The sequence below is a fragment of the Xiphophorus maculatus genome, chromosome 4 (genome assembly GCF_002775205.1).
Source record: "Xiphophorus maculatus strain JP 163 A chromosome 4, X_maculatus-5.0-male, whole genome shotgun sequence".
Classification (NCBI taxonomy): Eukaryota; Metazoa; Chordata; class Actinopteri; order Cyprinodontiformes; family Poeciliidae; genus Xiphophorus; species Xiphophorus maculatus.
This window is the reverse complement of record NC_036446.1, coordinates 16,347,961-16,373,731: the sequence shown is the minus strand read 5'-3', so window position 1 is coordinate 16,373,731 and position 25,771 is coordinate 16,347,961. Positions and strand designations below refer to the sequence as shown.

The 25,771-nt window shown below is 39.5% G+C and overlaps 2 protein-coding genes across 3 annotated transcripts; both read right to left on the bottom strand.

The window, feature by feature from the left end:
* Nucleotides 1-2,958: 2,958 nt before the first annotated feature.
* On the bottom strand, nt 2,959-7,384 carry polr2m (RNA polymerase II subunit M). The gene is made up of 4 exons (XM_014471983.2): nt 7,050-7,384; nt 4,441-4,953; nt 4,127-4,349; nt 2,959-3,504 (listed from the first exon to the last, which is right to left on the bottom strand). Exons 1-4 carry the CDS (start codon nt 7,157-7,159, stop codon nt 3,361-3,363), a joined length of 990 nt encoding a protein of 329 aa, XP_014327469.1. The 5' UTR covers nt 7,160-7,384; the 3' UTR covers nt 2,959-3,360.
* A 3,408-nt stretch (nt 7,385-10,792) lies between these two features.
* Nucleotides 10,793-25,328, bottom strand: gcom1 (GRINL1A complex locus 1). Of its 2 annotated transcripts, none has more exons than XM_023332528.1 (14): nt 24,896-25,328; nt 23,964-24,029; nt 16,627-16,719; nt 14,824-14,988; nt 14,632-14,724; nt 14,438-14,551; nt 14,197-14,349; nt 13,761-13,886; nt 13,430-13,558; nt 13,265-13,359; nt 13,037-13,142; nt 12,088-12,171; nt 11,754-11,860; nt 10,793-11,660 (listed from the first exon to the last, which is right to left on the bottom strand). In XM_023332528.1, exons 1-14 carry the CDS (start codon nt 24,968-24,970, stop codon nt 11,093-11,095), a joined length of 1,974 nt encoding a protein of 657 aa, XP_023188296.1. In that variant the 5' UTR covers nt 24,971-25,328; the 3' UTR covers nt 10,793-11,092. The 2 variants fall into 2 exon arrangements, with proteins under 2 accessions (XP_023188296.1, XP_023188297.1); XM_023332529.1 differs by having other exon boundaries at nt 11,754-11,815.
* Between the last annotated feature and the right edge of the window lie 443 nt (nt 25,329-25,771).

The window sequence follows — 25,771 nt, the reverse complement described above, 5'->3', positions numbered from 1 at the left end:
CCAGGCTAAAAGTCAGACTCACACTAAAAGAAGTTCAGAAATTTCTGATTAATACAACTTGTTTTCTACATGTGAAAACACAAAGCTAAGTCTGACACAAAGACAGCACCTTCTTTTTTATTTATTATCTATTTGTATAGGTACAAACAAAGTGTAAACCAACACTGAACACTGTAACATTTATGGCTTTAGCTAGTTTTCAGTGCACGTCCCAGATGCACCAATTGCAGTTTTCTGGCCGATTTCTGTTCACCAATCTTGAAAAAGCCAAACCTGCCAATGCCAATTATGGCAGGTACCAATATTTTTGTCTGAATAGTTGCTAAAAATAGCAAGAAAGTCACTGAGTTAGCAAAAGTGGGGTGACTATTGATAACTGCAAACATGCAGACATGATAACTGATCTCCTAAAATTAAGGAAACCATTGGCTGGCCGATACATTGGTGCACCCTTAGGTAAAACAATGTAATAGACAATAAAACTTTACATTGTTAAACCAAAATAACATCACATTCACAGTAAAGCATGGTGGTGGCACCATCATGATCTGGAATAAAATAATAAAAAGCTCCAAATGCAAATCAGTTTAGACTAAAATTGTCATGTGTCTGCTAAAAAGCTGAAGATAAATAGGGAAGTTATTTGTTAGCATCCCTGTAAATCCAAACCATATTTATTATTATTGTCATCAAATGTTTCAACTCACAAAAGTCTGATGATTTAACCTGGGTGTGCAGACGCTGGGTTTGGTGGAGATCGGCTGTAATCATCTCTGCAGAAAGCTGCCGTGTGCTGCATTATTTAATCTCCTTATATGCCCTGAAAAAATTACACAGACATCAGAGAATGGAAAAAGAATGAGCTCAGACTTTGCAACCTGGCAGACATAATCAAATCATTGTGCTGAGGGACTAACTCACATTAAACGCCAGTCTATACATCATACTGTATATCTAATTTAAGGCTGAGCAGACGGCTCTTTGAAGACGAAGTTTTGAAATCACATTCCAGTTTCCCCTCCCAAACAGCAAATTATTTCTACTCCCGCAGGACGTGTGATTTCGGACCCTGAGTTGGAGCAAATCACTTGCAGACGACTTCATGAGGAGCTTATTAATCTGAGTCAAGGGGTCTGGGATCTGAAGTATAAACAACCTAGAAAAAAAGGCTTTCTGCTAAGTTCCACCTCACAACCTCTACAGATATTTAGAAACAAGTGCCATGCCAGAAAGCGCAGAGAAAGGCTGCAGCAGAAATATGCGCCATAATTGAGAACAGTCTGCCAGTGTATGTAAGCAAGGTATCGTGTAATTAATCCCAGCGCAGAGAGGATCCTCTGCAGAGCGTGATCATGTATTAGTTATCTAACGTCACCGTGGGCCCATCAGATACAGTTTCTAAATACCCAGCCATTCCATGTTTCCTTTCTCTCTTCAAAACATCTTCCTCTCTTACTTCAGCCACAATTACTAAAGGTTATCAAGGGGCATCTGTCACCAAACTGTGACCTGCAGGAACCCACCCTCACTTCCCCTCCAAAGGTGCCTCAGCGCCTTATTTCCTCCTTATTACTCCCCCATTTCAGGCCCTTTAAATATGGAAAGTTAGCAGAGCTGCGAGACAGATGACGGGAAAGGAAAGCCAGATTGGAAAGATGCTGGCATTTCTTATCTACCATATATTAGCAGCTGAGAAATGGGGTTTGCCATATTCCATTAGGCTGCTGCCGTCCCGTCATCGCCTGCCATTCCCAGCGAAAACATGATCCAAATGCAGTCCAGATGTCTGAGCCATCAAGCCTTAATAACTCACTACCCCACATTAATCTTATCAAGCGTGTGATGGATTCCTGTCTGATAACATCTCACAGCGCTTCAAAAATATAAGTTCCTGCAGCTGACCACAGCTTTACTGCGAGCTGACTGGTAGCCACTGTCCTCCCCCTCCTCCTCACTCCTAAAAAAGTTTTTAATTTATCCAAATAAAAAACTATTCTTCTATTATTTGACCACTTAGATTTCCATCTCAATGCTGTTTATTTATAGAAATGCTGGAATTACAGACTGAAGGTGATAAATGAGAAGGATTTTTAAAATATATTTTCCTTGACATTTCCTTATCTACATCTAGGAAATATTCCACATAACTCAAGTGTGGTAGTTAATCACATCTCTATGGTTTATGGGGTCTGTATTTTCTTTAGATGGGACTTTCTGCAGGTCATACCATGCATTTAATTATAAAAGAAATAGGCCAGAAAATCATTTTTACATTGCCAGTTTTCTCAGGTTTAATATACAAGTAGTAGAAGGTGAAGTAAAATAAATCTGAGCGATATTTACATTAAAAATGTATTTTCCCACTTTTAAAAGTCACCAACTGTACACAACCAGCTGGGCTTCCTAATAAATAACATTTTACTAACTGAATGAATTTGATTAATTACATTTACACCTGAATTGAATGGTATGTAACTGAAAATATATGTTATATTTACTGTTATAAATATGATTTATCACGTTTAAGAACTGACCAAAGTATACCAAGCTTAGCAAGCTAAGGTAGTGTATAGACCCCCAGTCCAGCAGGGGGTGCCCAAGAGCACTTTGCTCACACGGAAGCAAGATCTGTCAACAATAAGCTTATTTTAAATCCCTTTGAAGGTTTGACTTTCAAATTTTACGTAATGTAAAAATTTACTTTTTCTGTGATACTTTTTTAAAATATACTGATAGACAAAAACTGTAATTGTAACTGTTCTACAAATGTCTGTAAAGCCCGAACACAAATGTTAAATAACAGGATTAAACAAGTCTACCTGGCCATGACTTTAAGAACCCCACAACGGAGCAAATGTGTTGTCATAAAGACAGAAAATAAAGAAAAGAACAAAAATGCAGCAAAACATGTCTCATTCATGTCTTGTACTTGTAGATCAGTAAAGACAAAGCCAGTGAGAAGCTCAAAATGAAGCTTTTATTAAGTTTCGTTTGACATCTTGTAGCCCTCAGGTCTGACAAAAACATGTAAAGGTGTGAATTAATTGTTGCATAGTGTCTGCTGCTGAAGCTTCACATAAACCACACCAGACTCAGAATGTTATAATATTACTGATAATTTTAAGACTCTTCGTCATTTTAATGTACTTTTATACTGGCAAGACTTTGCAACAACTGGTCCAAACATAAATTTAGTGACAATCAGTTTCCTTCAGTGTTTGACGGTTAAAAGCTATTCACAGTGAGAAAGGACTGGTTTTCTCTCTGGTCTTGAAATGGAAAACCCTGAACCATGAGGTCCAAAGCCTCTTTCCGTCAGAGGCCAAGGTTACACCGTTTTCCCAAGCTGTCCATCCAAAATCAGTCCTCCTCAGATGAGAGGTGGGATCCTTCATCGTGAACCTCTCTGTAGGCGGCCAGGGGGCCACCGTCAGGAGTGTAGCTCCCCATAGAGATCTTCAGTCCTTCAGACAGTTTCTGGGCGGCCAGTTTGGCCTGCAGCTCCTGAAAATAAACCCCAAGACAGAAAGACAGCTGACATGAAAAGGTTGGTAAACAGAGAACCAGCAGTAAAGCTAGTGGTGTTAAAACCTTTAAGTATGAATGGTAAAGAGCTCCACTTGGAGCCAGAAGGAGCAGCAGCAGCAGCAGCACAGGAGTTTGGCTCAGGAGTCTGGCTGTGACAACCAGCGACTGGATGCTGCCCTCTAGTGGTGATGGAAAAGAACTAAAGCCGACTCAATTATTATAAATGGCAAAAAATGTGAATTAGCCACTACAGTGCTTTGCAAAAGTATTCAGACCCCTTGAGTATGAAAAACAACAACATGGCTGTTGTTTTTTTACAAATATAAATCTGAAAAGTATGGCATGAACCTCTATTCAGCCTTTTTACTTTGATGCTCCCAAATAAAACTGAGTACAACCAATTGCCTTTGGAAGTTGTCAAATTTATGAAAAGAATACAACTCTTCTCACAATGACTCTTCTTCAAATATCTGAGAGGTTTGTCAGAGAACAAGTGAAGAAATAGCATCATCAAACCAGAAAACACAGCAGACAACAAACAGATAAAGTTGTGGAGTTGTAGTTATTGAGAGAAAGACATAATATAGGCTGCACCAACCTGCTGTTTCTTTGTCTGTTCTCTGACGAGAGCGGCCGACTCTTCTAAAGACAGAAGCTGTGCTGGACTGTGATGAAGAGGAGGGAGTTTGGCTGCAGTGATGTCATCCAGGTGTTTCCTGTCGCGCTCCTTCCTGTCCAGAGCGGAGAGCGGCGACGCAGTTCCAGAGAAACGCCCAGGAGACAAAGATTCTGATGGAGAGCCGTCATTTCTGTGGGGAAGTCTGGATAATATGGAGGAGAAGATGGTATTCATTAAAAAGTGAGAGAACATTGAAACAAGAGAATGATACTCATGAAACGTTGTGCTCTTACTGATTTGGTTTGAATTTTTGCCTCTTGGGAGCTGCAGACCTCTCGGTTTTTTCTAGGACAGTCATATAGTGAGGCTTTTTAGCTGGCTGCTTAACAAGAAAGTAGTTATCTTTTGCCTTGCTGTTTAATTGTTCATTAAATTCATCAGCTCTCGCTTCAGACAGAGTAACTCTGTCCAAGGCAACCACAAGTTCACTTTCTTTGGTGTTCACTGCAGCTGTCTCTGCTGTGGAGACACGCTGGTCCTGATGCTTGTCCAAAGATGTGTCCTGTATACCATCGCCCGCAGCACCCTCATTCTCTTCATTCAGGGGTGAAGCTGCTGATGTCAAGGGTGCAGCACGATGCTGGTAAGAGAAAGCTTGGTGATACTTGGACTGTAACTCTGCTCTGGCTGCAGACATCAAGCTCTGCCTCCTCTCCTCCTCACTGCACTGTTCAATGGCAAGACGCACTTTCTCTGCAAAGTCTCGGATTTTCTTCCCTTTGTCAGGAAGAGTCTGCAAGAACCGCCTGCATAACAAGAAAAATCTGTTATGCTTTATCTTAATCAAACAATATATGTACATTGATAACATATGTTACAGATGCCACTATGCAGCAATTTCTGTTTTGCCTGCATTTTCAACACAAAATACAAATCATATACAAATATACAATCAACAATGTCTTGAGTACTTGCAATGAAAGAAAATTAATCCTGCATGAAAAAAATCAAGAAAAAAATCCACTTTTTTAAACAGAAGATAAATAGATTAACAATATAAAAAAGTTATTTACAAAAAGAAAACTGATTTCAAATTAAAATAACCAGAGAAAAGCATTATGTTCACTAATAACGGTGAATATGAACGGCAGTTACGAACGTTATTTACGAACGTTACGGCAGTTACGAACGTCATTTACGAACGTTACGGCAGTTACGAACGTCATTTACGAACGCTACGGCAGTTACGAACGTTATTTACGAACGCTACGGCAGTTACGAACGTCATTTACGAACGCTACGGCAGTTACGAACGTTATTTACGAACGTTACGGCAGTTACGAACGTCATTTACGAACGTTACGGCAGTTACGAACGTCATTTACGAACGCTACGGCAGTTACGAACGTCATTTACGAACGCTACGGCAGTTACTAACGACGCGGAAGTTGCAGCAAAAAACACATTCATGACTAATAATTACCACAAAATATACTAACATGTTAACAGTGAAACAATATTTAAATACAGGCGGAACAGCTGTGACTGAATATGTCAGTTAAATGCATCTATAATCACAATGGCGAATACACGACGGAAACATGCAATCTACCGAATACAGACAAATGCTAACTACAAAATAACGGTCCGAATTACACATATCACAAGTCGCTTGGAATACTACAAAAATAATTTCAATATATTTACATTACATTATAAATCATTTTTAGTTTGTAAGATTTGCATTTTATTGTACTTGTGAACCACAGAGGTGACAACTATTACCGTGATGCCACGGCCAGAGCTCGTTTATTCTGAACTGCGCATGCCCAGAGCCACAAACTACAACCTCCCCAGCAGACCAACAGTGGTACGATAGTGCCCTCTACTTATAAAAAGTTGCATGTACACGACATAAAACAAATAGAAAAGAAGTTAAACCTGAAGTATGTGCCTTTTAAAAAAAGGTTTTATTACATATTCGTTAAAACTGTCGTGACAGTATGGTAAAAGACAAATAATCCGTGGAAAAATAAAATCGAGCTCCTCTGCCTTCTCCCAGTGCAAATACACAAGATACACAGCTCAGTCAGAAACAACCAATCAGAGTCAGGAGGGGGGACTTAGTGCTGTCAATAATTCTTGTGTATACCACTCACACCAACAACAGAGCCTGTCATGACTGCTTAAGCTTATTAGCAAGGCCACTAATCACAGCAGATAAACAGTTGTATTGGAAAAACAATGTTACGTTGGAGGAGAATGCATGATTGACATGCAGGCCTTCCTCCTGAGTCTGATCTATTAGTAACCTGCAGACCTAATCACACTTTTAAGAACATATGCTGCATCAGCCAGTTGATATGGTTGCCCTGCCTCACTTCAGCTTGATCCCATTGATTCAGGCCTGCATACAGCTTCAACACATACAGCCAACTACACATGAAGCCTTTTTCTTACACGTTTTATGCCAAAATTCAATGTCTTTAATTTCCAGAGTTGTCAATCCTTGTAATCTTTTATGAGATATAAATACAAACATGTCATTTTGTGTGTACAGTGAATAAACTTTAAATATAGAACCTGTAAAAAAAACAGATAAATTGATTATGTGATGGATGAATACATAAACGCATTCTTTTCCACAGCTGGAAAGTATACATTACTTTACCAAACTGAGACGGAACCCTGAACATAATATAATTACTTTTTCCAAGTGGAGCTCAACAAAAACGTGTTACAAAGGCATTATTAACATTCATTTATCCCTCTGATATCTAAAAAACACACTTGTATGAGTTCAGTAATCCATACTTAGCTAATCTGAAAGTAAACACAAAAGCTACAATTGGAGAGAGAAAGCGAATATAATCACAGCTCCATTGTGTTTTACTGTACTCACTTGTTAGATAGGATCTTTTCTTGCCGGAGCAGCAGCTCCTGGAGCTCCTCTAAGCTGTGGCCCCTCAGGTCTCCAACCTGTCCCTGCCGCTCTGTCCACGGTGAGGACATCGCTGCTCTTAGCTACTGACAGCCATTCGCTAACAGAGGCAGCTCCGGTTGAAAAGTTAACATCAACATGTACTAAATCTAAAAAAAAAAAAAAAAAAAACACAGCTACTAGAATACAGATTCTTAATCATTAAAAAGCCATAAAAACTGCCTGAGAAGGAGGTTTCACTCCAAACCACACATGACACAACAGTATTTGAAAGTAGAGTCCGTTTTCTTCTTCGTTTGAGGAAGTGAAATGTCACAAACTGCGCTCTATCGCCCCCACCGTTTGACATTCGTAAGTACGTCGTTTCCATGGAAGCAAAAGAAGCGTATTTGCTGCCCTCGTCCGGCCAAATTTGGTTAGCAGCACCACAATTGAGATTTTATGAATGATTTTATGCAATATTAGCGGGTTTTTTTCAGACACTGATATACAAGTATTTCATCTTATTGTATTACAAATGATGTGCTCCATTGTTTCAAATTGTCTACTTTCTTTTCTGTATTATACGTACATTTTGAAAAAAAAACCCTCTTTGAACTGGTCTAATTTTTTCCTCTATAAAAGTTAGATGTTTTTCTTTATTCCAAATATTATGATGGTTAAATATTTCTTGTCTCTTATTTCCAAAAGTGGAACTCATACATACAATTTATTACAGTCAGTGAAATATTTCAAGCCATTTATTTATTTATTTATTTGTGATTGTGGCATACAGGTGTCGTGGGATGCACAATCATTGGGAAGACTGGTGACTGGACAGATGTCCAGAAGACTGTCATTAAGACTGAGGAAATGCCAAAAAACATAATTAAAAGGTCAACAGGATTCAATCGTAAAAATGTGTCATGTAATTAAACATCTCACAGAGCAACTATTATCGCTCATCCAAAAATGATACTTAGTAAAGGTAGAGAATGCTCTGATTAAGTGATACCAAAACTGAACTTTCTGTCCTACATTCAAACTAAAACCAGCCAAGCAAATCACTCAGTGAAACATGGTGGTGGAGAAACAATGCTGTGAGGATGTTTTTGTTGAGTTAACGGGAAGACGAGACTGGAGCAAAAAAACAGGACAATCTTGGAAGAAAATCTGTTAAAATTTTAAAGGGGTCTGTGGTGAAGGTTGTACCTCTAACAGGAAAATGAAAATAAACATAAAGTCTGAGCTACAATGAATACAGTAGATCAGAGGATATTATAAAAACAGCCACTTTTCTTCACTGTTGTGCACTACCTTGTGTTTGTCTATCACACAAAGTTCTGATAGAACATTAAGGTTTGTTGATATGTGATAAAATGTACTCCTATTGCAGGTTGTAAAGTATCTCACATGTTCAGTGGGATGTTGGTGTTTAGATATTTCTTGTTGGCTGACCACCAGTGAAACCAGTCTGAACTTTTCCAGCTTCGCGGCCTCAGATTTTCCACAGCTGCATTTCCTGTCCGGATGTTTTCCAACCACTGAACCGAACCATTTCTCATTTAGCTCAGCAGACAATGGCCCACACTTTAACCGAGAAGTTACAGCTGTGTCCCTCACAGCCAGTGTCAAAGGTCAAAATCTGTTGAAATGAGGGTTTGTTTTTTCTTACTTTCTCACACCGCTGCAGTTTAAAAAAAACAGCAGACTTTATTTCTATTACGTATTTACAAAATTCAGTATCAATATGCTTATTAATGAAATTATAAATTCGACCGGGTAGTTTAAAACTTTGATGCTACCCCATCCAGTCAACCAGATTTTGATTCAAATTTATTTGGATTCTTTTTGATGAAATCTTGAAGTTTGAATGTATTATTAAGGTTATTAAGAATTTATTTACATACACATCTTTCCTGTAAGAACCATGCAGTTAGTTGGTTTGTGTAAATGATCATTTAAATCACTTCCAAAATGTTTTTTTCTGTCCATATTTAGCATGAGCATTTATGTATTTTCGACACAATCTTTGTGTCTTTTTTAAAATCACCTATAAAAGTACTCTCAGTCACAATCAGTCTGTTATGGCACAGAAGGTGGAAAGCAATGCTTGTGGCTCAGTAATGGCAGTCACTTTATTATCAACAAAAGCACAACTGCAAAGTCTTAGTACTCAAAATGTCTGATAACCCTGTTGTCGATACAGATATTTATTCCCACCACCAATATGAGACAGTAGGATATGTACACAAAGGTACAATGCTAGTTAATAAATATTATTTACAGGGCATGAACAATAGCAAAAAATATCATTTAATATATACAAATAAAAAACATTTAGAAATACAACCACTAACCATATCAATCCCTAACCAGGACAGATATTTTTTAGCTCAATAAGCGTGGAAAATGGGCTACATATAAAAACACATAAAAAAATTTATTCAGTTTATTACATCCCACTGAGAGCTACATGTATTATTACAAAAGCTGCTGACTTCATACATCACCAATAACACTCTTTTCCATCATGCCTGGCAGAGACAATAAGATGTATTATGATTTTAACTTTCACCATTGTGATTAAAAAACAGAAAAAGTGGCAAAAGTTCACCAGGGGTAACAAAGATTCATTAATGTGTTTCATAAACTTCATGTTTACCTGTGCAAATCGGTTTGTAAAAGCTTTATCCACTGTAAATGAGAACGATACGCAGTACATTTCCATTTTAAATCCAAATGAATTACAGTTAAGCCCACAGGTGTCCATACTCCAGACGGATTTAGATTTAAAGTTAATTTAATTTAAACCAGAAGTTTGTTTCCAGTTGGAAAACACTTTAAGAAGAGTATTAAGTTGAAAATAAAAGTTTCTATTTACATTTATTTGAAAAACGGCACTCTGAAAATGATCAACACCATTTCCAATAATTAATAGAAAAACGTTTTATGACAATATAAAACTTTTTATAATTACTGAGCAGGTTTGGGCATGTTTTCACTGGTAGTTTGACAATTTGTGTTTTTAAGGTTGCAAGGCCTTCCAGACTCAAGTCCCACACAGGTTATAGCTGAGACTTTGACTGGGCCACTGCAAAACATTACTTATTGTCAGAAGAAACATGATGGTACAATTAAAGGTCACTTCAAATATAAATCTGCCACTGAGGTAGCGCTGGATATTAAATCAATAGCAATATATACTGCTCAAAGAAATAAAGGGAACACTCAAATAACACATCCTAGATCTGAATGAAAGAAATATTCTCATTGAATACTTTGTTCTGTACAAAGTTCCATTTGCACAACAGCAGGTGAAATTGATTGTCAATCAGTGTTGCTTCCTAAGTGGATAGTTTGATTTCACAGAAGTTTGATGTACTTGGAGTTATATTGTGTTCTTTAAGTGTTCCCTTTATTTTTTTGAGCAGTGTATATCACGGCCCACATTCTCAATATCAATAGATAATACATCTGATAGAATATTCAATGTTCGATAAATTGAATATTCACTGAATTCAGAGCCAGTGCCGCACAGCATTCTGGGAGATGCATTTAGAGGAAGGTTTTAGCCACTCTTTGGTTACCTAGCAACTCATTCCTTCTTTGGTCACCTAGCAACGACCTGTTGAGTAACTTAAGCAGCAGCAGTTTAAGGTTTCACCACTCACAGCTGCTGAAAAATAAAAATAAAAAATAAAAAACAACAACAACATGGAGTGAAAACTGAAAATAAAACAAGAAAGGTCCTGCAACCAATTTGGCAATATTTTAGATATTTAAAACAAAAATATAAAACGCTTAAGTTTTTCAGCTACAATCGTCCAGCCCTACACTGAGGGATATGAACAACTTTGGGTTTAACTGTAAATGACTCGACTCAGAAAGTTGCATATTTTCTCCTGAAAGTGTCCACAAGATCTGATAAACCAGAAAAAATAAAAATCAAACAATAAAAAAAGAGAACAAAATAAAAGTAATTATTATTTAGAATTTCCTAAATTTTGAACCCTTTAAATCAATCAGTGCTTGTCCTTCAGGTTGTGTCCAATCAGTTTCATGAAGGGTGAGGAAACCTGTAGCCTTGATCTCGGCCGAGAAGACGAGGTGGAAGACGTGGCCACCTGTGGTTTGGTTTGTGTAGTAGTGTCTGTTTCCGGTTCTGCATCCACCTCGTCTCTTCCGGACGGAACCGGACTCACAACGGGGTGGGACTCAGAGGACACACCGTTCATCGCCGGGTTGCTGGACTGCAGGTATTGGCTGTACTGACCAGGAGAGTACTTTAACAAACTGGTCTCCAGCCTGCTGGGTGGAGGGTTAGTCGAACTGTATGTCCGTGGCTGGATGGGCGTTGTTAGTCTGAACGATGGGTACTGGAAGGATGATAGGTACGAAGGCCGTGAAGAAGATGGAGCCCAAGGTGTGGGCGATGAAGGTTCTGATGGTGACAAAGGTTGAGTGGGTGATGGAGCGTTAACTGGTGATGAAGGTTGGACAGGTGATGTAGGTGATGTAGGTGATGTAGGTGATGTAGGTGGGGTGGAATGAAGATGGACAGATTCAACATCGTGCTTCTGCACTTCATGTCTGTAGTTACATGAAGTAACGTGAGAATTAGAAACCAGTTTGAAACAAAGCACCAAATACAATCCAGTCGCCAATCCAGTTGCCGACTCCTACCTGGGGAGCAGATCGCAGCCTACTCCTACGTCTCGTCTTTCCAAAATCTCTTGAGGCCTATTCTGTGTGGACATAAAATACTTCAGCTTGTCTTCTAATTCATTATTCTAGGAAAAGGGAAACAGGAAACAGCACCATCAGGTCAGCATCATGCAAAGGACGGAAGTCACTTTACATGGAAAAAAGGCGATTTGACGGGAGAAGTGGGAACACACACACACATCGCTGAAAGACCGGGATATCCTGCGCTCATCAGGTCAACAAATCATCTGTAGCCATGCAGAAGGAAGCCCCACCTTAATTTAAACACACATTTTACTCCTCACAGTCTTACCTCACACTCCACTATTGCGATTCTGTCAAGAAGCTCTGAAATGAACATGTCCTTCTGAGCAACCTGAGCTCGCAGAGATTCAACCTGCACAAAACAGCACAGTTAGACACTTCCAAATGCTTGGCAGGGGTTTCTAAATTTCAAAGAAAATCTCCTTCTTAGAAGATGATTTAAATTTGGCATAAACTCCTGATAGCTTTAACCTCTGACCTATATAGCTGACCTCGTGACAATGTTTGAATAATTTGATTGTTTTTTTGGACGTCTTTAATCTCACTTATCCAGAAATGTTTGTTTTATTTCTTGATGAAACAAGAAATCTTTCTTATTTTAACAAGATTTTAAGAGATTTATGTCTCATTAAAACCAAAATATCTCCTCTTTTGAGTAAGAAAGGTCATAACAGTAAAACAGCAACACCTCCTGGGATTTTTAGAAGTTATAGGTGAGAAGGAGAATCGTAGCAATTTATGCCTTTAAAAAAAGTTGTAATCTGTCAGAGGAGCATATTTTATCTGTTGTTAGAATGAAATATAAAACTTTTCTCGTTTAAACAAGACAGTTTTTCACCCTCATTATAATGAGATGCTGCTCCTGAATTTATTTCAAAGCTCTGGCATTTAAGCACATTTCCAGTGCTCTAGAAGGCAACTAATAACCTTAAAAGTAGAAAATACTTTCTATTTCCTTCATCGGAGGTTGAATTAAGGTGCAGATTTTCTGATGCACAAAAGCTCACCTGCTGCAGATTAGATCAGGGCTGGATTCTCTTGGATTTAATACTACATCAAACATTTTGGCACAGATCAGCAGAGTGAAACTGAACAGGTGTACCTAATAAAGTGTCAGGTGAGTGTTTTTGTTTGCTATGCCATGTCAGCAGAAAGAGGATCAGAATGCCTTTTTATGCTGCTGGAATGTAATGAAAGTGACAAGAGGTCTTCCTCACTTCCTCGATCATTCCCTTGACTTTCCTCTGCTGGCAGAACACCATGTCGTTCAAGTGCTTGATTCGCTCACGCAGATCCACGGCTTCTTCCTGCAGCTGCTTTGACCTAAAACAAACATTAAGGATTTGTGATTATCTTTTCCAAGTTAGAAAGTTTGTTGTTTGGAGAAAAATCAGAAAAATGTTGAAAAGGTTGAGACTGACGAAGAGGAGGAATTTAATTTGTACTTTTTGGCTGCGGCTGCGTCTGTTTGGTCCGTCAGCTCTAACAAACGGATACGCTGTTCGCACTCCTGCAGCTTCTGCTGGAGTTGACTTTTCTCCTGTGAAATATTTTAGGTTTTATGTCGAAAAAGATTTCAAATAGAAACCAAAACCAAAACCGCGCCTCACCATCCCCATGCAGCTCAGGAGACGCTCTACTTCAACGATCCGCTGGTCTCGCTCAGCAATCTTCACCTCTGCAGTCCTGAGGTTCGTCTCTGCTTCCTCCAGCCGCCTGATGTATTCATCCAGCTGGGCCTGTGTGAGCAGAAACCCTGCTGATGCTCTGCTCATGTGATTGATTCTGTTTGATCATCAGTAAAATGTGATAAAAATCAAAGCATTTGAAGCGTCTGGAGTAAACGTCACGCTGTACTCCTGTCCTGGTGGTAAAGGGTTTTTTTCCCCTGTTATCTCTGAAAACAGACTTTGGTGAGCACAAGCAGCAAAGAATGCAAACCTGTAGGTTTTCTATCTCTTCTCTGTGTTTCTGTTGTTCGCTCTGCAGTTTTTCCTCGTACTCTCTCTGGAGCTTTGCGGTGAGATCCTGCACGGCGCGGGTGTTTGCCTCCTGTGAAGACTCCACCTGGACAACCCAAAGCACAACACATTAAGACCGCTCTCAGCAGACGGGAACATATTGAAACTGCACTGGGAGAAGCAGGTGTGGCTCAAATCTCAGCTCTGCTGTGCAGAAAAATACTGCTAGCAGAGGTTTGGGGAGTTATTTTGATGGTGGGTTTGATTTTCTGCAAACTCATGCAGAGAAACTCCACATGTGAAGCATCTGTGTGTTTGGCAGCTGGCATGCACCCTCTCATCGGGGTGCCAGCTTCGCACATCAGCTGCAGCAGATGTTTGAAGGTCTTTGGACATGCGTGGATTTGCAGGATCACCTGAAGTCTGAGCGTTTGGTTCTCTGCCTGCGCTGCGGCGAGCTCCCGCTCCTTGTCCCTGAGCTTTTCTTGAGTTTTCTCATAGGTGCTCCGCAAACTCTTCACCTCGTCTTTCACGTCCACTCTGTTCTGACAGTTCTCCAAGAGGGATTTCTGTGAAGGGAAAAAAACACATATGGTTTCTGTAGCAGCTTGCAGCTGTCAAATAAATAAAAATCCTCACATGACCCTCATTTGTTACCTGCAGGCTGATGTTTGCAGATATAAGGGAGCTGTTCATCTGATCAAAGTTCTCCATGGCTGCAGTACGAACCTTCACCTCAGACTCCAACGTTTTCCGGTGTGCATTGGCAGCCTGGAGAGACGCAGGTTTTTATTATTGTTCAAGAGTTTGATGAATCAGTTTAATAACATGTTTCTTTTACAATCCTCTACCCTGATTTCTCGTGAAAGCTTCTCCATGGATTGCTGCATTCCTCCAAACTGCCCGTACATCCGTTCTCTCACTTTTTCCAGAGAGTCCCTCACCTGTTTGCAGAAACCAAGAACATACAGATGTTATCAGCACAGAAACCTAAACTTCCTCAACCTTATGAAGTGGAGGCCGCTCTGCTTCTGTCCACTCACCTCCCGGATGTACCTCATCTCATCATGAAGGTGGTCGACGGTCCATTCGCGTGCCATCAGCTCCTGCCGTCTGTCCGTGCTCGTCCTCTGCACTACGCCGTACACCTTGGGCCCATGATGCTGCGGCGAGGTCGCCGGCGCCCCATTGGTTGTGTCTCTGAGGTGCTGAGGAAGACAGGATCACACCGGTCAGGTTTCTGCCCCCAACCTCCACTCAGGCTGACTTCTACCGTCTTTGAACTCAGGGTTTAATGTGTGGACATGCACACTTTCAGGTTTATGTGTCTGCATTTGGATGCGCATATGTGTGAGCTTGATTAGGCGTTTGCAGCACTGCTGCTGGTGAGAAACAGGAGGCTGGTAACAAGCAGCTAAAAGGGGTGCAGAGCAGAGTGCACAGACGGTGTCAGGTTTCTGCAACCCAGAACATGAGCTTCTGCCGTTTCTGCCTATTGTCCCTCGATCAGCCAATGAAAACAGACGCACAGGCACAGCATGGCACCGGGACGTCGACATAACTAAATAACAATAGTGATTGGTGCAGATAAATTACCAAACTGTGAGTCAGATCATGTTTCAATGAATATTGTATAGGTTGTTTGAAAGAGAAATTGTTTTGGGACTCCTAGTCCTTTAAACAGAGTGAAGTCCAAAATGCACTAAAAAAAAGATTCACAGTAGAGAGCAATTAAAAATTTTTAGTTAAATGCAATATTCTACTGTAAGTTATTTGCTCTTATTGAGTTTAGTGCAGTCAGATTCATAAACATTCATACTGCAACACTTGCAGATTTCATAGAGCAACAACATCACTGCACAGAAGAACAAGAATATCAGAAATGTTTTTGTGCTGAAATAAAAGGTCCTAATACATGAGGCGCTCATTAAAGCATGTTTACAACTAACTGTAAACAATAAAATTATTGTTTGATTTAAAAATGGCCACACACTCGGGGCAAAGATCAGAACTCGTTTTCTTCCGAAAGAACCTCTGGTTCAGTGTTTTGTTTTGTTTTTTTGGCAGGAATAGGAGCCAAAAAGCCACCAGACAAAAACTCTGATATTTATCTAGCACGGAAAAGACAAAGATTAATCACATAAATCTTCCTGCGCTTATCATTTTAGGAGATTAAAAAGACATTTTGTGTGTTTTAAGAATTGTTTGACAGAGGATCCAATGGGCCAAAAGTTTAAAGTTATTTTGCAGTATAGTTATCATTTAATCCTATTTTAATAATTTTGTTCCATATGCAATGTCTGAAACAACTATTCATCAACAAATAAACATTTAATCTCCTCTAAAGAGGAAGCCATACCTCAGGTATTTAAACGACGACAGCCCCTGGTCAAAGTTTACATTTTAGATTCCTTCACAATAAAAAGAGACACTAAGCTGCATTTAAATAAACACAAACATCTTTGCTTCTTCATGTAGAGGAACTGATTTCAAAATAAGCAAAAGCAAAACAGACAAGAGCACCAATATGAAAAGTATATCCAAATGTAATTAACTTTTTGGGGCATTTTTAATTAAATCATGTTCTAATGACAGATTGACTAAATGTTACATTAAGACATGATTTCATTTGTTGCTTTTCTGACATCCTGTAGCAAAAACAGAGCTGTTGAATGGTCAAAGAAATCTCGACCGTCTTCCAATGTAAACAGAAATGAACTGCTGCTGTTGTCTATTGTTCCCGGAGAATGGGTGGGAAGATATTAACGACATCCTGAGAGTCGTGCAGAGAAATGTGTTTGTAGGGCATCAGGAACTTGAGTCACGGTGGCTTTTGTTGCGTCTACCTGCTGAGGCGACTCCATGCCAGCCGGCCGCTCTCTGCGGATCAACCCGTTCTTCTTCTTCCATGTTTCCTTGATAGGATTCTCTGCCTCAGCCTGCGGACAGAAAACATTTAAATTAAAAACTGACTCTATGGGTGATTTTTCATAGGCTTTGTGAACAATTTGGGGTCAAATACAGTGCTGTGAAAACACAAAGGATGCACAAATTTCTGAGCAAAATGTACTTTTGTCATGACTCTTTTACAGGAAGCAAATGTTTATGCTGTCATTAAATGTCACCTCTAGCTGTTGTTTATGTTTGCTGTGTTATGCTTATTGCTTAGATGGCATCAAAAAATGTCATAATATATTATAATATCCTTATAATTTGAACTTTAAAAGTAAGCAAATAACACACAATAATCCCAATTATTCGATCATGACTGATCGTAATCTTCATTTTGGTCTTCTCTGCATAATCTGAAAGTTCAGAACGGCACCATTGCACTTTAGACCGTCATTATGCAACACAGCCTGAGAAAGATGTTTTCACAACCAGACCACAAGCAAATAAACTCTTGGGCTCAATGGTGCAGGATGTAAATATCAAGTTTTATTTGTCCTGATGATCTGTAATAACGTCTTCATGTGTTTGTTTCTGTAGCGGAGCCGTTATTGTCCCTGCGGTTTAAATTGAACAAATATTTGGAGCTCTGTTTGCAGATAGGGCAGCATTAGATCAGAGACGGAACAAAAAGATCATCTGTGTTCATGAACAATGTTCGCCAAACCTCTGAACCCAATAATCTGACCACCACTCTGGGGCAATTATCCACCAAAATCCTGGATCAGCATTCATCTCTTTTCACAGACACTCAAAATGTTAAACATACTTTCTGTCGTATTCATTTCATGCCTTAATGACGGTAATGTCTAATTCAGTCCAGATTCCAGTAAGGCTGCTGACCAGTGAGCAAATCTGCACCAGTTATTTCTTCCCTTCAGTAACTGATCTGACCATCTATTGGGATTAAAGTTTTAAGGAAATAAATCTGAATATCCAAAGAAAAGGGACATTTAGTGACTGAAATTGGTCAAAAATACAATTACTCTTTCCTTAATTTAGCTTTTATATATAAAGAAAAGATTTTATTATCAGTTTATGTTTGAATTCACTTTATTTTTTTAATAATTTAGTACATTTATTGTCCTTAGATCAAACACTGCTTCCTCAATTTAATCCCTTCAGGCTTTGACTTCTGTGTTTTTCCTTTTGTTACACATTAGCACAATAAAGCTTGTATTTAATTTCTATTTTGTTTTATTTTGACATTTATCAGCAAATGTTTTCACTCAACCGGGAGCAGGAACTAGAAGAAACTTCCAGAGAAACTCCTACTAGTTAATCTAGAGAAACTACTCACTCAACATTTATGATTAAACTTTTAATATCGGAATAAGACCTGGAGAAACTCCTGTTAGTTTACAAATTAGAACAAACTCAGAAAGTACCATATAGTTTTATCAGAACAAGAATCCAGAGAAACCCCTGCTGGTTTATAAATTCCAGACTACTTATTCTTAAACATGGGGAACTAATTCCCCATGTTTTTTATTTTCTTTTCCTTTGGTTTGTTGTTTTGTTGTATTTCCTTCTAATTCATGTAAAGCACTTTGAACTGCCTTGTTGCTGAAAATGTGCTGTATAAACAAAATTACCTTACCTTTAATTAAAGTAGACTGAATTTAAGAGTTGATGCATTCTTAGCGAGACAGATGAGCAAAACATTTTTTAGGCATTTTAGGTTTAAGATGTGACCAGTCAACATTCACTGCTCATTCACAGTAAAGTGGAGAGAATACGATGCCTGGCTTTTTCACATTTTAAAGATAAATATCTAAATACAACATTCAGTGTCATGGTGAAACTAACTGCAGCGAAACTCAAGAATGAATGAGATCATTGTTCTCCAGACACTTTCTATCCAGTCTGATTGAGCTTTAGCAATTTTGTTTTGAAGAACCGATATAAATTTCTCTCTGGATGTGTAAAGCTGCTAGTGACACCAAAAGACGTGAAGATCCATTGCAAACTGAACAAACAGACACCAAACTTCAGTGTTTTATTTGTCATTTTAAAAAGTGCCAAGATATGAAAAGGGATGAATGGAATGTGAATACTTTTGGAAAACTCTGAATTAAAGAAATTCGGGCTCAGAAGTGGGAGCAAAATGACTGATTAAAGTTTGGAAAAGCTCCTGCCATCTAAAAACATCTACAACATATTACACAACTTTTAATCTTTTGTTTCAAGACGAGCCGAATTAATAAAACTTACAAAGTAGCTGGAGAAAGAGGCGACAGTTTCGCAGAGATTAGAATGAAGAGGAGCAAGGACAAAGACGCCAGTGTTGTCTCTTGGACGGCGCAGGGCCTCACATTTCATCACCACTTCATCTACAGAAGACGAGGCGGCGTTGAGAAACGGCGACGGCGCGCTGATTGGTGGGGATGTGAATTCCAGCAAATGTGAGGGGGGAAAAGCTGCATCTTTATGCGCTGGTAGCATAAAGATGGCTTTGAATTCAGCTTTGAATTTGACGGTGTTTGTCCACAAAGTGGGGTAATGTTTACCCGGGTTTTATAGCTGCATCCATACAGTTCAGGTGGTGAACAGGTTTCCTTTGTTTTCATGCCTGGAGAAGCCAAGGCTGACCTGAATTACATCAACGCCGTTGTAAACTACTCACGCGGCGCATAGTTAAACATCTAAATCTGGCTGAGCTGGGAGTCACATGACTGCTTTCTGAAGGAGAAAGCTGCTGATTTCCAGCACAAACATCAAAGTCTCATTTGACTTCACAACACAAAGACCCTGAGATGAAGCTGATGGAGCAGAATCGTTTGGAGACACTGTGAGCCGTAAAGGAGGCAAAACCCAAACCCTAACTCTGCAGGTTTAGCAACATTTTTGTGGAGCTACTTTAGTCTGTGAAATACAATGATGATGCATTAGATCACAAAGTCACAGTTCTGGATTGTGTCCACAATGAGTCAAGCTGCGGGCCACACCCTTTCTAATTTTACAATGTAAAGCTGCTTCAGTGTGTGTTTCTGTCCAAACATGCATCTCCCCCTCTCAGAGTATTTTGGTCATTTCCTTCCTCCTTGATTAACTTCATAACTTCCTTTTATCACAGCCGGACAGACCTAGATTTGAACTCTGTGGTGATTATGCCAAAGATCATTGATAGTAAAGAGAAAGTATGAGGCTTTGTAGCACTGTGAACCTTCAAGGTTCAGATAAAGCCTGAGCACAAACCTGTGCAGATAAAGAAACTCCTTCAGCTTTTATTCCTATCTGCAGAAAGCTAAGAGTTATCTTGTGAACTCATGGCCTGATGGCCTCATTCTTCTCATGATGAAGCAGATTTTTGCTCAAAACACTCTTCTGATCTTTATCTCCTAAACAAAAAGAAACGGCAATCAACAGAACCCTTTGCTTGTTTTAGCGAGGGGCGATGAGGAGACGTTTGGAAGTTTGTTTTTTTCACACTTTTTAATGATATGAAAACTGCGCAAACAGATGTCGCAACTTCCACAAGTCAACACTGTTCCAACTTCCAGTGATGAAATTATTTCAAGCATTTTGACTATTTTCAGATTTTTCCCTTCAATCTAAAAGTCTTTGTTGTGTCAGTGGCGCCTCATAAACGGATTGTTAAACTGTCAGGCATCTTTTTCTTTACCACTTGTCAGCCTCTTATTAGCAATAGGAGGCAGACAACAACAAGCCCACGAAACTCTTGTTTTTTCATGGACTTTTAGTTTTTAATTTAAATGTACTATTTCATTCATTCAACAGGTTTCTTCCCACTCCTTCAGACAATCCTCAGAGAGATCGCAGGTGAAAACAGATGCCCGGTTCTCAGGCCTGCTGGTGTTTGTCAAGCTGACCGAACCCTGGTTGGCGTTTCAGAGCTGCAGCAAACGCATCGAGGTACAGCTCAGTCTCCTTCACAGGGCTGTCGCAATAAATCAATTTATAGTGTGATAAAATATAACAAGCTCAACATTTTCCATTATCATTTTCTTCTTTCAGTCTCGTTCTACCAAAGATTAAATGACAAAAACCGTCAGTCTGGTGCTTTGGTCTAAATTAGCTCCTTCCTTTGAAGGAAATTTTAGTTTACAGAGACATTATGCCTCTTCTTATTTGTTGTTTTGGTTATATGTTTTGTATAAAATGTCTCCCACTTCCATTGTTAAATGCTCATTAAAATGCAAAGTTTATTTATCTGAGAATGTGTTCTTGCATTATTACATTACTCTGAAATTGTCTGAAAACAACAAAATGATCATTTATCGCAATAACTTCTGGCACAATTGATCATCCAGCACAATTTATTACTGTTACAGGTCGAGTGCCAAGCGGGTGTGATTCCCTCCAGTTTGTGTTTCCTGGAGTCGGTCTGATCTCTGTCTTCTCATTTTGCACTCTAACAACTTAAAATACAGGAAAAATCCCAAACACGGATGTGACTGCTTCATCTCTTGATGTGTTTCCCTACACAGCAAGAAACAGAGGTATGTCTCTGTAACTTCTGCTTTTTTGTTCTAGAAAGATTAACCTTAAATACTATAAATGTGCATTTATACCCACGCATACCAATTACTTGGATAGTTGGACAAATACAGTAGGTGAGGTAAAACATTTAGGCTGTAGAGATTCACTACGACACAAAAAAGAAGCCAAAAGGCATGTAACATGATTTATTACTTGAGCTACATCCTGCTAGCAACATACATTCATGCATTTTATCACCTTTTCTCTTTATACCGTAGTTAGAAAAACAGCTCTGTGCCTAAAAAAAGATCACCTTAAAACTTTTCTCAGAAACGACCAGGCTGAGATTTGACTGGAATCTAAACACCATATCTGCAGCCCAAATACAACTCTCCATGTGGAGTTTAGCCAAAATGTTTTTGCCTAGTAGTAGTTTTTTTTTTTTACACTCCCGTGTGTGGAGGACAGCTCAAGTGAAAACTAGAAAACTGAAAAAAGTTTTTTGTCAGTTGTACCCCGAATGAGTTTTCTAATGTTTGAAGGTTGTATTTTACTCTGTAGTTGGCATCTAAAACGATATTTTACTATTTATTTGAATCTAAACTGCTTTTAGTTGAACATCTCAACTTCAGCTCCTTCATTAGACAGAGACTCTTTAAAACACATTTCTAGATTTGGCAATATTTGAGAAAAACAAACAACAAAATAATGAGATTCTCACTTTCATCTAATGAACCCCATAATATTATACAGGCACTGCATCTCGAATCTGTTCGAGATGCTTCAGGTGTTGTAAGCATTACAGCTGCATAAGGTCAAGCATCTAAGCTGCAACTAAATCTTCCATAGAGCACAGAGTCAGTCCTCCAGTTTTTAGCTGTTCCTTGGTTTAGATCATGAAGAGTGTGTGCAGAGCTTCATTGGGTTTCCAGGGCTGAACAGCTGCACTCCAGCCTTACGTCATTAAGTGTTGTAAATGATGTCACCGCTGGACGACAGCCTTCTCTGGAGGAACAAATCATATTTCTGTCTGATGATCAAACTGACAAGTCTGGATGTTGCAGCTGCCAGAAGAGCAACTCTTTTCTGACTGCATTTACGTTTAGCTGGCTGCAGATGGAGTCATGATGTGGAGCTCTCCTTCTGATCAGTTCCAGTTAAACAAATTCCTAATATTTCAACAGCTTTATTTCACTCTTTCTGTAACATGACCAGCACACAAAGCAAGGTCCATAATACTTTAATAAAACTGAAAAGAGTCCCAATTTTTAAGATCATTTAGGGCAGAGATTATGATCCAGGCCTTCTGATCCAACATCAGTGTCTGACCTCAGAAATAAGGAATGACCTTTGCTTTCTGGTAGAATGGCCAAACATTTCCACGCAAACTATTAAAGCTTGCATAAAACCTTCCTTAAAGAGGTGAAGCTGGTGACTCAATGTGTTTGCAGTATAGTGCATATATTAACATGGTTTTCTTGGAAAAGGAGGGGCAAGAACTGCCACCAGTTGACCACAGCTCAATAAATATAAAATATAAATATAAAATTTAAAAATATAAAATATAAATATAAAAATTATATTTATGTGCACAATAAAGGTTGCATTAAAGGTACAAATTATCTAATATGTGCAATATTCACTACAGTCATGCTGTTAGATTTGGCTTTGCTGCCAAGAAAACTTTACACCTACCAGAACCAGAGCCATAAAAACGTATCACAGCTTAACTTTATCAGAGTTACTTTAAAGTGTTTTTTTTTATTTATGGACATTTGGTAACAAATAAACTTTTTTCACATTGTTCTACAGTAAATATTTTACGTAAACAGTTCTGCAGCTTCTGCCCTGCTGCATTTCCTGTTTATGTTGAGCAACAAAACCCAGCAAAACATCTGAAAACAAGTTCTGGTTGGTTTAAAAATAGGTAAAAGTCATTAGTTTTACATGACTGAGACATTTTACATATTTATTAATAAGCTTATTTGCAGAAATGTAAAATTCTCTATTGCTTAAGGGGTTGGTCGCTCCAAACAGAAATAAACACCTTCCTTTGTGTGAACCGTCACGGTCCCACCCTCCCAAACCAAAGCACGTTCAGAGATTACTCCGACATATCAGTGTGGAGGTGTGGCAGCGAGATGACCGCTCTGCTCTCTGGCCAAGGTTCACTCAAAGCATGCCACAGTAATGCAGTCAGGCTGCTGCACGGCGAAAGCACACCTCTGGAGAGGCAAAAAGCAAGCAGAGGAAAGTTCTCCGTTCTCACGCTCTCACTGTCGCACTTAGGACCAGATCCACAACACAAACAAAGCCTGTGTAAGAGCCACCTACAGCAAACACCCACACAGCCTGCAGCGACCGTAATTCACACTGTCACCTTTAAAAATGTCTGCCGCCTTTCAGCAAGCTAATAACTTTATGGGCTTTTCTTAGCGGCCGTGTGTCTCCACTCGGCCGGTGTGTGTTTCTGAGTATTTCCTCCTGGATCGGCAGAACACTCTGACGTTATCTTTGAAGCAAATGTGAAGCAGATGTTTGTGTATTATTAAATCCACACGCCCTTTGGTCATGATTGCATAACTGGACCTGATGATAAAAGGCATAAATCTCAGACTCTTCATCTTGGAGCTAAAGAATCAAAATGTGGGAAGATTGAAGGGGCTTCCCAGTTACAGTCATTTAGTTTTCTTGAATCATAGGTTTAACTTGATTTAATAAAGCTTGAGCTGCCTGAGTCGGACCGGTGCGCCTTATTGTGGAATGTCACTGTGAGAAGCTTCAGACTTACTGTGTCTGAAGTTTTTTCCTCCTTTTTTCCATTTCCTGCAAGCAGAGTCAACCTGAGGACCCTCCTCTGGAAAGAAAAGACATTCAGAAACACACTGCAGTGAGAAAATGTTAGCTTGAAACAATCCAGTCACCGACATCTCTGCAGTTTATTTATAGATGATGAACGGCAAACAAAGTTTATGTAAATGATGTGAAATTGTGAAAAAGCAACATCTGTTATGCCACGTACAGCACAGTAAATGCTCTGTTATGGTTAATTTCCAAGCTAAACGTTTAGCAGTTAATCCTTGTTATTTTTGCAATGATAAAAAAAACCCGCAGCATGTAGCATTTAGATTACACTGCAAAAACATAAAGTCTCACCAAGTATTTTACTGCAAATGTAGTACACTTGAAACAAGACAAAACTAACTTATTAGTAATGTTTCAGCAAGATATGGGGGCTTGTTTTAAGCCAACAATGCCTCAATATTGATCAAAAAGTATGAACTTATTTCACTTATAATAAGATATTTTTCTCATGTTTTAAGTGAAACATTCTACTTGTTCATCAATATTAAGGAATTACTGACTTAAAACTAGAGCCAAACTTTACTTGTAAACTAGCTTTGTCTTATTTCAAGTGTACTGAGCTATTTGTACAGTAAATTAGGCCGAAAACACAGAGTAGGATTTAGTGTTTTTGCAGTGTAGAAATTAAAAACTGGCTTATTTTATCCAAGAGGCGTTGAAATAAACATGACACCCCTGCCTCCTGCCCACTGGGCTCCCATTACAGGCTTGTGCAACTGAGCACATCCAGCAGCAAACCATAACCCACCAACCCTGAGAGTCAGGGGGCTGCAGATGTCAGCTGAGAGAGACTCAACCAGGAGGAAGGAGAAAAGCGCAGAAAACTGAAGAACAGAGGGAGAGTTTCATCTTTCTTACCTCGCTGGAAGGAGTTGCAGAGTCCTCTGTGGTGGTGGTGGTGGTAACCCTTGGTCTTGAACCGTAGTGAAGCATGTCTCCTCTACTCTCCGGTCCTCGCCTGTCTTCGTCTCCCTCTCTCCCACCCTTCCTCTCACTCTCCTTCCTGAGTTCCGCTCAGGCTCTCAGTCCGACCATCTGCCCCCGGCTCCAGGCAGCGTAGAGGAGGGAAATTCCACTCAGTCGAGCCTGCTGCTGGGAGTCCACGGGGCCCCGAGGTCCAAAGGTCCGCTACCTCTGCGCCAGATCCACCCTGAGTTAGTTAATGTCTGCTGCTGTGACTGCGCGTCAGTCACCTCCCCTGCCTCTGTCTGGCAGCGTGTCTGTGTTCCTATCAGACCTGTCGGGCCACATTTCACCTGCCTCCCTCTGCTGCGCTCCTCCTGCCCCCAGAGCTGGACTTTCACAGGGCGGGTCCTCCTCCCCGGGGCTGGGGCAGGTGGAGCGGCGCTCAGACACTAGTGGCCAGCAGGAGGGGCTGAAGTGGCGGTGGAGCCTTTAACCTTATTGTTGGAAAACTTATTCTGAGTCGCACATGTACTAGAACAAAAAGTATCAACATATTTTCAATTTATTCCAGTTGTGTTCATCTAAATAGCAGCAACAAATCTAATGTTACCTCACTTTATGAGTCGAAGAGATCCAGAAGTACATAATCAGATCAGTCTAATACAAGTAAATATGTAAATTTACTTACATTAGCGCTGGACAATAAATCAACAACAATATATACTGCGAAAGACACGTGGTCAACATCAATAGATAGTAGAATATAGATAAAATATTCAATAATTTCACTGAACTTAGAACCGCACAGCATTCTGGGGGAGGTAGGGG